General features: G+C 44.4%; 2 protein-coding genes across 2 annotated transcripts in view; one reads left to right on the top strand and one right to left on the bottom strand.

Moving 5' to 3' along the window:
- LOC138242792 (zinc finger protein 271-like) overlaps positions 1-12,068 on the top strand; it is a 781,993-nt gene that overhangs the window by 32,438 nt on the left and 737,487 nt on the right. The gene's annotated exons all lie outside the window — the stretch shown is intronic.
- Positions 1,132-3,578, bottom strand: LOC138242838 (zona pellucida sperm-binding protein 3-like). Its single transcript, XM_069198416.1, has 9 exons — positions 2,948-3,578; positions 2,731-2,846; positions 2,549-2,655; positions 2,297-2,471; positions 2,102-2,219; positions 1,803-1,903; positions 1,649-1,722; positions 1,299-1,481; positions 1,132-1,223 (listed from the first exon to the last, which is right to left on the bottom strand). Exons 4-9 carry the CDS (start codon positions 2,419-2,421, stop codon positions 1,216-1,218), a joined length of 609 nt encoding a protein of 202 aa, XP_069054517.1. The 5' UTR covers positions 2,422-2,471; positions 2,549-2,655; positions 2,731-2,846; positions 2,948-3,578; the 3' UTR covers positions 1,132-1,215.

Here is a 12,068-nt window from a genome sequence, read left to right as displayed (position 1 = left end):
CTTCGCTCTTCTTATTCTGGTCTCCTAACTGTCCCCCAAGCCCATCTACACTGTATGAGTGACAAGGCCTTCTCCTGTTATGCCCCCAAGCTCTGGAACTCTCTCCCCAAGGATACCAGAGTCACCTTCCCTAAACTCCTTCAAATTCAGACTCAACACCTTGTTCTGTAGAAGAGCCTTTACTGAACTGGTTCCATTCTTTACCCCTCTGCTTCTACTTTCCTTAGTACCACCATCCATGGTCTCCTCTGTCTATTGGAATTGTTTTATCCTGTGTGTTCTTATTGTAATTATTTCAAGTGCTTTGCGAAGCCACCTTTGGAACCATTATATAAAATAGTTTAGCCTAAAACCTTGAAGCTTTAATAGGGCATTGCAGTAGGGCTAAAAATTAACAGTGTTAGTGGGCCAGCAGGATTTGTGCAAATTATAGGTAGTCACAAAGGGAGACTAGGATTCACTTGAAATTCATGACATGGGACACTGAAACAGGGGAGAGGCTTTGTGTAGTAAGCGTTCAGTCTCAATCTACACAGTCTGTGCTGCTGGTAGAGGTGATTGTGAACACCTGTCTTCCCAGTCAAGTGCTGGGATCTCCAATTTCAATCCTAATACTTCCCGTGACTGTCCAATACTGTGAAACCAACACCCATAAGACAAGACCTCCAAGATTCTAACTGTACCTTTATTCACTGATGTTTGGGCACCAGAATTGTTCCTCTGCTAAGGAAGGGAAGGCCTACTTTACACCAAGCCCCTGTTGACAATCCCTTCCTTGTGTTTCTTTTAGTCAGTTTGTGCAGCCTAGAATAGGACATCAGATCTCACTCTTACTGGGCACTACAGTAGCAACTGACACTCCATAAGCACTACCCCTCTAGGAAACAGGAGGACTGCCAGTATATTGAACACCTCTGTCTCTCCCCCAGTAAAAAAGTCACAATGACCTGCCCAAGGAATAGTGCGGCCATCTTCCCCCAGTACAACGCTTTATTACTCCAGCCATTTTCAGTCCTCATTGGCAGCAATATGGGAAGCATTCTTGAAAGGGGAACCCCCACAAATACTTCCCTTGAATTCCTCCACCCCATTCAAACCTATAAACCATAAAGAAACAAGGGCAGGCAGAAGGGTCTTTCACAGCTTTATTGAGATGTTGCCTTTACAAGGCAAGTGGAGGCAGGAGAGTCACAAGGGCCAGGCTGGAGCCTTCATTCAGGCACCTGGGGAGGAAGGAGAACAATCCAGCTACACTGCAGGACACCACCCCTACAGGAGCTCCTCCTGCCAGACCCTACCTCTCCACTGGCCAACATCTCCAAAGTCCTCTGCTCCCTCCACATCCTCACTGGTGCTCTCAGCATCTTCACTTGAGCTCTGAGGGTCTCCTTCCTCATCCTCAGTCCAGTCAGCTCCCACATCCAGAGGAGCTTCTACTGGTGCCACAGCCACCCGACTACTGGTCACCAGGCTCCTGGTACCTGTGGACAAGCAGCACCCAGGAGTGAGGGATCTGCTATACCCAGAGACCCACAGTCTACTCATCTAAACAGTCCCTTTGTCCAGCACGGGATCATTCCTCAGTTGTCCAAGCATGGTTGTCTCTTGGGCAGAGATGCATCCACAAGGGATAGAGAACCAGACCCACCTTCATTCCGACTGCCAGCACACCTGGACTCACAGCAGGCACAGACCTCATGGTCACCATACAGCTCCTCCCACCTGGAGGAGAGGAGGAGGACAGGTGAGGCCTAAACCTGGCATGTCCCAGAGCACCCTCAGCAGGCTCCTTGCAGAAGTACCTCTTAGCCTCCCTGTTGTAGGTGCAGGACTTGGTCCCTGGTGTTGCTTTAGCAGGAGCCACAGCCATGACACAGTGCATGTACAGCTCAGTCACTTCATGCTGCAAGAGGGAAGGTCACAGCATTAAGGGATCAAGGCCAATAGAGGGACAGAGAAAGACCTTCTGCCATCAGTGAAGGCAAGCTGGCAGCTCTAGGCACTAGAGCTGCCACAGTCTGGTTCACATCTAGATCATGGATGAAAAAGCAGACAATGGATCAGTAGAGCAAGAAGGCTGAGCAGCCTTTGAGAGCAGTACCTTCCTGGACAGCTTCTTCTGGAAGAGGAAGGCATCAATTGTGAAGCGGAGCACATCCTTCTGCTTAGAGGGGACAAACCTGGACAGGCAGCCATCTGCCTTGCTGTCCACCATGCACCTGGGGACAAGGACAAGGATGAACCCCTGCAGGCTCTCGGGGCTCCTGCCCACCTCCCCTCCCAGAAGGGGCCGTACCCCAAGTTGTCGATCACGGGGAAACGGGGCTGGGAGTGCTGGTCTGGTTTCTCCGTTACGTAACACGAGTGGATGTACAGCCTCTGCTCCGCTGTGGCAAAGTAGGCAGTGGCCTGGAAGTACATGGGCTGACCCAGGAAGTACTCATCCTTGGGAGAGAGCCGGACCCAGTGGGCTGGAGAGAGAGGCAGCATTACACCTGCACACAGCACCCCCTGCAGGCAGGTGGAGCCACTCGCTCAAGGAGCTTACAGTTGGTGGTGAGCAGGACAAAGCTGTGCTTGTTCTTCAGGTCCTTGAAGAAGGTCCTTCTCCTGGCCCACGTGGGGACATAGCCAACCTTGTAGGAGTAGTGGAACCTGCAGGACAGAGGGGATGAGGGGCTTCTGGACACTTTCCCAGCGGCTTCTCAGCAGCAGCAGAGCCCTGCCTACCTGTTGTAGGAGCACTTGACAGGCACAGAGAAGGGAATGAAGCGATGCACAGGTGCACTGGAGGAGGGTGGGGCATAGCGGAGAGTGTTGGAGTACACCAGGCGGCCCTGGACAACCTGCAGGGTCACAGAGGAAGGGATATTCCCAGGAAAGGCAACCCCGACACTGGCCCTACTGCTCACATCGATACACTGCCTGTAGATGAAGACCCGCTTACCGATCGCTCGGTGCCGCACTCGTGAAGCCCGTAGATGAAGTAGAAGTAACTGCGTGTGGTTCGGCTGACGCTGCAGTTGCCCCAAGGTCACCTCCGATGGCCGACAGCTGAAGCCGAACAGGAGCCGACTGACCCTCACGTACATCCTGCTGGAGTCGCACCACACAGCCACTCCTCGGGTGCCCCCGATGGCCGGGCGAGCCGGCTGCCGCCCTCGCTGGGGAGGAAACAGGACGCTCTTGATGTAGGCGGGTAAGGGGCGGCTGCCGGCTTCGGGCTTCATCTTCTCCTTGTCGAAGTAGGGCGAGTACGCGTCTCTGGACACGGGAAGGCGGCGAAAGTCGGGAGCCAAGGACTGCGAGTCGTTCTCGCTTGCAGACAGGTCTTCGGAGGGCGCATCTGCCAGGTTCAAATCCTCCGACTGGGCTGCGTCTTCAGGAGCCGGGAGGTCGGCCTGGAGCGCTAATTCCCGAGAGTCCCAGCCAGCCGGTCCGGCGGAGATCAGTGCGGGGAGCCCGGCCCCTGCGCACAGGCACAGCACAAAGAGAAACGAGCGCATCGCCAAATTGACGTCCCGCTAAACTGCTAAAGAAGTAAGACACATAAACCACCAAACTGTGTTGAAGCAAGAGAGCATAAAGTGTGAACGCGGTGACTAGGTTTTTATACTGGCAGGACCTGCTACCACACACCTGGTCACACTACCGCTCAATCAACACAATCAATTACACACAGAGACCCGGATTGTTCTCAGCGTCTAATTAGAACCTGCTTCCAGTCTGAGGCGGGACTCCGTGAAGCCGCCTGAACACTTTCCCGTGTGTATCTGACCCCAGCGGAGGAGTTCCACGTAATTTCGACAGAATGAAATCATCCACACGTGTAAAATTTGCTCAGATTAATTTATTGTTCAATTCGTTTCTAATTTCCAAGGACAGTGTGTTAAACTCGCTGTCAGACAGAGTACGGAACATGCGACACGTCCGTCCACACTTTCTTTTATCGAGGGGGCTGTTCTATCAACACGTAATTTTACAATAATAATTTTACTAATTTTCATGTGTAATTGCATGTCATATTAAAATGTGTAATACAAGCATTTCTTTGCTTCCCAGTAAAGAAATACTGATCAGGTTTTGACATGTTCTGATAATAATTTGTCTGATTTCTCAGAGATTGCTTTTGCTTCGCAGCACTGAGAACCAATGGAAGCCCGTTTCCGCCAGGGAGTAAAGAAAAACGCACTATGGTATCTCAGAATTGTGACTTAGAATCTCAGAATTGCGACCTAAAAACTCAGAATTTTGACTTTATATCTCACATTTGCGACTTCGAAATAGCCCCTATTTCATTGTCTGTCCTTTTTTTATTGTAACGGATTCGGGTTCTAGGGCTTGTGCCCTCGCCGCTCCCACCCTACTTCGTGCCTCACTGTATTGGCTTGAATCCAGGCCTTGCTAGCTGAGCTAAAGAACATTTTAGATATAAAGTCGGAGTTCTGAGTTACCAAGTCGCAATTTTGAGTTACTTAGGTGGAATTCTGCGATACCATAGCGCGTTTTTTTAACTCCCTGGCAGAAACGGGCTTTCATACATTTCAATTAGTCTGATCAGTGTAGGACAAGTTAATGTAGAACCATTGCTATGTCTGTCTCTTGTTTGTATATAAATGAATGTCTTTGGCAACTTAATGTTAGTTTTTAATTTAGTTTTACGATGTAGGTCATGCGTTAACATATGCACAAGCATACAAAATGTCTCCCTCCTGATTCAGCTCATGCTCCATAGGAGAGAGCGATTCCCCCTGCTTCTCGTACAATCATATTAGAACAGAAGCCCGTGTCGCCCAGCTCTGATTCAAGAGTGACTCGCATCTTCAGCCCTTTTTTTATTCGTGATCCTAATTTTCTTTAGTTATGATCAATATTGAACTTTTTCTAAATAAAACGACAATAATCAAACATACAAAGTATTAGGAGTTGACAGGGTGCCCCTTTGGAATAGTCGTCAGAAAATGTGAGAAAAGGAAAGTTACCTAAGCTCTCACACACAGCATTGGAGATTGGAATCTGATTGTAAAAAAAAAAACTACCTGTCTCCCCTTCATTTAACGTTGCTGTTGTTTTTATTTAACATGTTGTTAGCATTTTAATGAATTGTTAAAAGATTGATACACAAATCGCTAAATAAGAAAACGTAAAAACCCAACTGTAAGCAATTGACCATTCATATTCCTGAATTTTAAATCCCTGTGTTTATCTGTGTCCAAGTGCCTGGTGCAGCTATTTTGAAAGCAGAGTCTATGATTTATTGCGGAAGCGCATTGTTGCCACCCAGGAAAAAAATCTTAATTAATAAATACCAAATTATCTCCTAATTACGAGATAGCAACGATGTCATTTGTGTGTATGAACAACCTGTTACATTTGCAATGGCAGTACCTACAGGCTATCGAAAGGTTTGCTGGCACTGTGGGTTTAGTTTTCCTGACAATGTGCATGCTGAGAAATGCGCACGGACTGACTTTCTTCTCGCAATGAAAATGTTACCGTTTGTACCTCATGTAAACACAGTTCTAACCATTACCACACTCATATATATCCTGAATCAAGAACGAATGTGACCTAGAATCCATTGTACCGCTTCAAACTGAAAGTCAGATATGTAGTCTCAAAACTACATAACTCAGGATTTTCTTTCCCTTGATGGCAGCATTGGCTTCTGTTATTTAGATTCAACCACTGAAGAGGTTGGTTTTGTGTTTTTAGCTATTGAACATAACTGGTAAGTTTAAGTCAGTTCTTGTAACTCTTTCCGCTCGAAAGCGCTGTATTAATACCGGCGCACCTGTCTCCACAGGAAATGTATTGCTGTTCCAAAACCAATGTACTGCAGCTTGTGGCCACGTGTTCCTGCTGTCAGCATGTGATACCATGTTCTTCCACCGCTAGAAATATTACTGCTCTAGTACAGGAGTAAAAAAAGAAACAAATGCAAACACCGTTTAGAAAAAACACACACGTCTCAGGCCTTAACTATGACAAGGATGGGATTTGAACCTAGACGAGCAGAGCACAGTGGATTAGCAATCCAATAAAAGACTCCTGTTTAATTTTCTTTTCGCTTGCTCGATTTGTAGTACGCACCTCAATCCTTACAACCGGCAAACAAAAGGGCTTCATGTGCCACAGCATTCTGCTGCAGGTACGGTTTGCACCATGTATTGGGCGAACCCGAATGAAATATTTCAAATATGTGAAGAATTTCATGAAACCTGAAAAAAGAAGATCACAGCCAATGTCAACAATTCGGAGCCTGTAGGTAGCTTCAACAGAACAAAACGATCTGAAGCCGCAATTCTTTCATAGAGTGTATTGTGACACTCTAACCACGTTGTTGCTATTACTGCTACTTCTGCTGCCGTTGCTTTAAACTTGTTTGTGTGATTTAAATGTGAATTTCAGCTTTTTTTTTATTAATAACAGCATTAGTAATACAATGCGTGCTCAGAAACGTTACTTATTAGCTTATGAAGCAATAGTGTTTCGACAATTTGCGGTCTTCAAAAAGTAAACGCTGAAGTTTTTATACTTCCTTGTGAGCAGATCACCTTTGATTTAGAAAAGGAAAACTTACTCCCCTGTTGCTTTCATTGCAATATCTGAATCGAGACCCAAGCGCTAAGAAAGCTGAAAAACGCAGAAGTCATAAACCCGATTTTAATTTAGATACACATTTTCTAATGCAGCCTACATTACAAGACAGTCTATTTCTCGAAAGCGTGTTATGTAAAAAAGAGAAAAACGAAAATATGTGGATGACAATATTTAAAAGCTGAAGATTTTACTTTTGAGAAATTGTCATTTTATGTATCTAGACGCTTTTCAACCACTGCTTTTAGAACTTTGCTGTGCTTCCTGAATCATTTTCAGTGTTATAAACTGGGTGTGGAAGTAGCGATCACTTTGTAGAGCAGTTGATAGACTGGAGCTGTTCAGACTACTCTTCTTATTTCTCAAATGCTTCCATCATTTTTCTTTCACACTAGGACGCGAGTGTGCACATGTGTTTGGTTTTCGTTTCACTGATTCTCATTGAAGATTTGTGAATTAAGGAGGAAAAATCAGTTGCTTGGGAAAGCAGAAGGTTTGGTTCTCAACGATCTTGAAGATACGCCCATGTAGTGCAGCGTGTGATATTTGTACTATAAAAGACCAAGTGCTCAAAGTGACGTCTTTTCATCTCGGGCGCACTTTTAGAAAGCAAAGATAGAGCAGTTGTGTTGAATCACACTTTGACAGCTGTTAGGAGAGTGGCGCAGCGGAAGCGTGTTGAGCCCATAACCCAGAGGTCGATGGATCGAAACCATCCTCTGCTATGCACACCGTCAGTCTAATGAAGTGAATTTAAACTGATTTTTTTCTCTCGTGTGTGTGCAAGCTTCACACTTACTGTATTCGTTAATCTTTACCAATAGCAGATGCCCAAATGTATCTTTGGTTGTTCTGTGATCCTTCATAGTTTCCTCAATTCCTTCAAATGAACATCCATATCAAAGCAATTATATATATATATATTACAATTAAGGTACATATTAAAAATATCAACGCACATTTGTATAATGCTCATTTAATAATGATTGTCAAGGATTGTCAAGTTCTCCAACAAATCTGTGTTCTAATTTTAAAATATTTTTGCTAAGGATACAACGGGTGTATAAATGAATTCTCCCAACAGCCAGTTAAAGAAAAATTCCACACGTGAGGATGGTTTCTTGGACATTGACTTAGGTACTTAATTGTTTACTTGTTGTAGTTGCACACGAGTAAAACACGAAGATTTCCTGCAACATTCAAGAGGGTTTGCGAAGAAATCCCTTCAATTTTTAGCGGAGATTATGTTTACATCATCACAATCTGAAGCGCATCCCTGAGTGCGTTTGACCCACCAGCCCTTTGTTTAACAGCTGCACAGGGACACATTCCCGTTGCTTTTCACAAATCACTGGCATTTTTTTGCAGCATTTCTTCTGTCCTGACAAGTAAGATTTGTATTTTATCTTTCAGAAGTTGTATGTGTAACGGACACGGACTGGAATCCGTGTCAGATCTTATAGAAGACCCTATGCGATGCGGTAAGAGCTGGAGAAAACAGGAGGCGTGGTAAAAAGGAACACACAGGGGTTTAATAGTGCACAAAATAATAGTGACAGTCCGTGAGACAGTGTACAGGGGAAGACAAAACGGCATCCAAATCCAAACGGGTCCAAGGGGCGGTCAAAGCACAGTCCAAGAGTCCATCAACTAGAAATCCATCCTGGGACGGGACAAAGTTAAAATCCCCGGGAGGGGGGAGCACACGGACAGACGAGACATGGAGGTCCAAGGGTGACGGGGCGAGATCCTCCAGACCCCGGGCTCAGGAAACGGGAGGTGTCGGGGATGAGGCCTATGCCCTCAGGAGACGGACGTAGGGTTTCCTGGTGCTAGGCGGGCCTCGCGACATCTTACCCTAATGATGAGCCCCGAGGACTGGAGGAGCTGGTCTTTAAATAATAACACTAAAAAGGTACACCTGAAGAGCTAAATGACACGAACGATAATGAGAGCGGTGGAGCGCCCTCTAGGGAGGGATGTCGGGCGTGACAATGAATTTCTTGAAGTTCAGAAACAACTTGTTCCAGAAAAGAAATGAACACTTGCTTCAAAGTAAATCAAGACGTATGTGCCTCTTGCTGTGTGTGCTCTTATCTGTCCATCTCTCTATCCTCTTCTCTCTGGCAGTCTGTGTAGAGTATCTGAAGGGGATGTAACACCACTTGGAAAAGAAGAAAAATTCTCAGGAAAAATTCTCAGGCAGAATAAAAAATCATTATTCTCTTCTCAGTCAGATTCACAGCTCAGACTCACACTCAGACAGAAGCTCAACTCCGTACTGTTCTCTATCCTCACAATCCAGAACCAGAAGATATTCAGACAATCAGTGCTGCTACATGAACAATATCAGACAGAACAGCCTGGACTCATGTCACATCTCCCCCTTTTCTCCTTTCTCCCAGTCCTCTTAGAGACATAAAAGAGCTCCTGGTTCTCCTCTCTGTGAACTGGGCTCAGGGGTCACTGATCTGGCAGTTGTGGGCTCTGTTCCAGGTCGAAAGCAAGAAGGTTCTATTAACGCTTTCCAGGACTTCCAGCCCTTCAGTATTACTTTCTTTACTGTATGTCAGCCTCCCAAAATGTTTATAAATGTTTTATGAGTGTGGAATTATCTTATTATTTATATACAGTATTTATGTAATAAACACCAGTAGTGACACTATGATCGGTATATTGATTATTTGTAGCCGATGGTCCGATGGTCGTGTCTACAATAGTGACCATTTGACCAGTCTGTAGCTCTGAGCAGTGGGACTCAGATCACACAGAAGACCTGTCTGTGTGATTCCATACCAGCCCTGGGATTCAGCTACTCTCACAAATGTCTCACAGACCGTCTTATAAATTTACAATTAGATGAAGTCATGTAACAGTTTTACAGATAATTTAAATAATCAGACAGCAGTTTTGGCAGTGGATACATCTCCACATGGAGGAAAGAAACTGAAATATATGTGCTCACTGTAAAGTAGGAAGAGGTGGTCAGACAAGAAAAACAACTTTGCAGATAATGTGAAGTGACATTGTTTTGTGTCAATCAGCTCACAGATTTTGCTTCATGTGCCTTAAGCTGTGCAATTTGTATGGTTGTTGAATGAGATTGATTTCTTCACAAGCCCAGTCAATTGCCAGTGGAGAGCTTGCCGACACACACCTTCATGAAGACTCTCTTTAAGATTTCATTGTCAAGTCGCCTCCTTTGCATACAATAGTATCACCGACACTAAGAGAAAGGATGAGAAATGGCGTTTATCAAGCGATTGCAGTGTTTGTTTGACTGACGATCCTTGTGTGCTGAACTGGCCTCTGGAGAAGTGTAGTGCAGTAAAACAGAAGGTTTGTGTCACTCAAGATTGTTACGGAACAGAACAATACAATTACAATACTTTTATGAGAGTAAATATTACTGGTGCATCACAGTTCTTATAATGGTGAAAACAGGAGCACCTTCTCTACATTTTTGACTGAAGTATTTAAATGGAAAGAAATACTATCACTATGCAATTCATAAATGCAATTGACCTCCTCTAAATGTTCTAGTTTGATGAAACAATGTATGGAATTAGGTGACAATATCGGAATTCATTCAAATGCACAGGATTAATTTTTAGCAACAAAAAAAGTGCTCGGAAATATTTTACAAGAATGAAACCTTACATTCACCTAAATAAACATTCACCATCTACATTAGCAGAGAACAGTAGGACAGAAGGTTAGTGTCACTGGACACTGCGTCAGAGAGGCCGATCTCTTCTCCCTCATTATGCAGGCTTACCCACTCATGATGAACTGTCCTCCAGCGATACTCAGCTGCCATCATCGACTCAGACATGACGTTCATGTACATATTATACCTTAATATGGCACTGCGTTACAATAATTTGATCAAAACAACTGGTGAAAAAAAAGATAAAGACTTTGTCCAAAAAAGAAGCATTTATACCTTTCCTCTCCTACCAGCCATTACAAGTCACCTAGTTTTTAATTTAGAGCTAGATTAAAGCTCTAGTCTCTTTGGGGGTGTGAGTTGGAATCCCACTGCTGCCAAATATCTCCAACTATCTCAGTGTTAAGAAGCAAAAAACACACATTTGCTGCAGAAGTAACAGGAGAATTTGTGCCATTCAGCCTCATAGCATGATGTCATTTTCTCATGCTCATTTTTAGATGCTTGTGATCGAATCTATGATTCTTATGAGTGTGCCCTCCATAAAAGTAGCACAGATATAACGTGCCAAGTTTTCAGAGAATCGCATTAAATACAGGTCAGAAGAAGGCGACAAAGTGTCCGCTAGGCAGTTTAGCTATTTCAACGGTGTTCTCTGTTGTTTAGGTCCAGAATGACACCCGTTACAACCAGGAAACACACAGTGTCAGGCATCAAAAAGACTTCCCAAAACCCTGATCCTCTCCTTGATCCGGTGATGGCATCCAGACATTTCCTGCAACAAAGCCAGGATACGGTCTTCAACAACACGAGTGAAAGGCTAATTCCCAACCTTTGCAATCCTTTGCAAAGAAGGACCACATGTGCTCAGTGTTAAATGCGCTGTTCATTATTATTATTAATAATAATAATCTATACATTATATAGTGCCTTTAAAGGTGGTTTTTCAAAGTGCTTTACAGAATGAAACCAATAAAGTTAAAAAATACACAAGATAAGCAGGATGAGAATACACAGTTAGAGGAGACAATAGATGGTGGTATTAAATACAGTAGGAACAGAGGGGTAAAGAATAGTTCATTAAAGGCTCTTCTAAAGAAGAGGGTTTTGAGTCTGGATTTGAAGGAGTTTAGAGAAGGTGACTCTCTGATATCCTTGGGAATAAAGATCCAGAGCTTTGGTGCAAAACAGGAGAAGGCCCTGTCACCCATAGAGTGTAGATGGACTGGGGGACAGATAGGAGACCAGAATTAGAAGAGCGAAGGTTGTGAGGTGGGGAGTAGGGCGATAACCCAGACAGGTACTGTGGTGTCAAGCCATGGAGAGCCTTATAGGTGAGCATGAGGATTTTGAAGTTGACAGGAAGCCAGTGCAAGGAGTCCAGGACAGGAGTAATGTGATCACAGTCCAGTGCTAATTTCTTTCTTGTGGCTGCTGGTTCATTTTCAACTGTGGACTCTTAAGAAGTCCTTTATTTGACTTGATCAACACTAATCCCTAGAGGATTTTGAAAGGTTGAATCAAAATGATACATGACTCTGGTGGGACTCAAACCCACAACCTTTGAGCGACTTCATTCTATCAAAGCCTAGAAGTCCAATGCACTCTCTATTGCACCACAGAGCCAACCGATACATCACTATATAAAACAGCTACAGAAAGCTGTAACTCATGCTTCTCCCGTTGTCTTTAAATTAAGCTCCATAAATATTGACAATGAGTGGCCTGTTGTCTACGAATAGATACCGCTGGGATTCACACCCAGGGTCTCCTGGTTTTTAGTGAGGCGTCTTAACCA

The sequence above is a fragment of the Lepisosteus oculatus genome, chromosome 14 (genome assembly GCF_040954835.1).
Source record: "Lepisosteus oculatus isolate fLepOcu1 chromosome 14, fLepOcu1.hap2, whole genome shotgun sequence".
In the NCBI taxonomy this organism is placed as follows: Eukaryota; Metazoa; Chordata; class Actinopteri; order Semionotiformes; family Lepisosteidae; genus Lepisosteus; species Lepisosteus oculatus.
This window is presented reverse-complemented; position numbering and strand designations above follow the sequence as displayed.

Coding starts and splice junctions, on each gene's coding strand:
- LOC138242838 (XM_069198416.1), bottom strand. CDS start 2,421: ATGTACTTCCAGGCCACTGCCTACTTTGCCACAGCGGAGCAGAGGCTG. Junction 2,220..2,296: donor CCCGTGATCGACAACTTGGG/GTACGGCCCCTT, acceptor CCTTGTCCCCAG/GTGCATGGTGGACAGCAAGG. Junction 1,904..2,101: donor AGAAGAAGCTGTCCAGGAAG/GTACTGCTCTCA, acceptor TCCCTCTTGCAG/CATGAAGTGACTGAGCTGTA.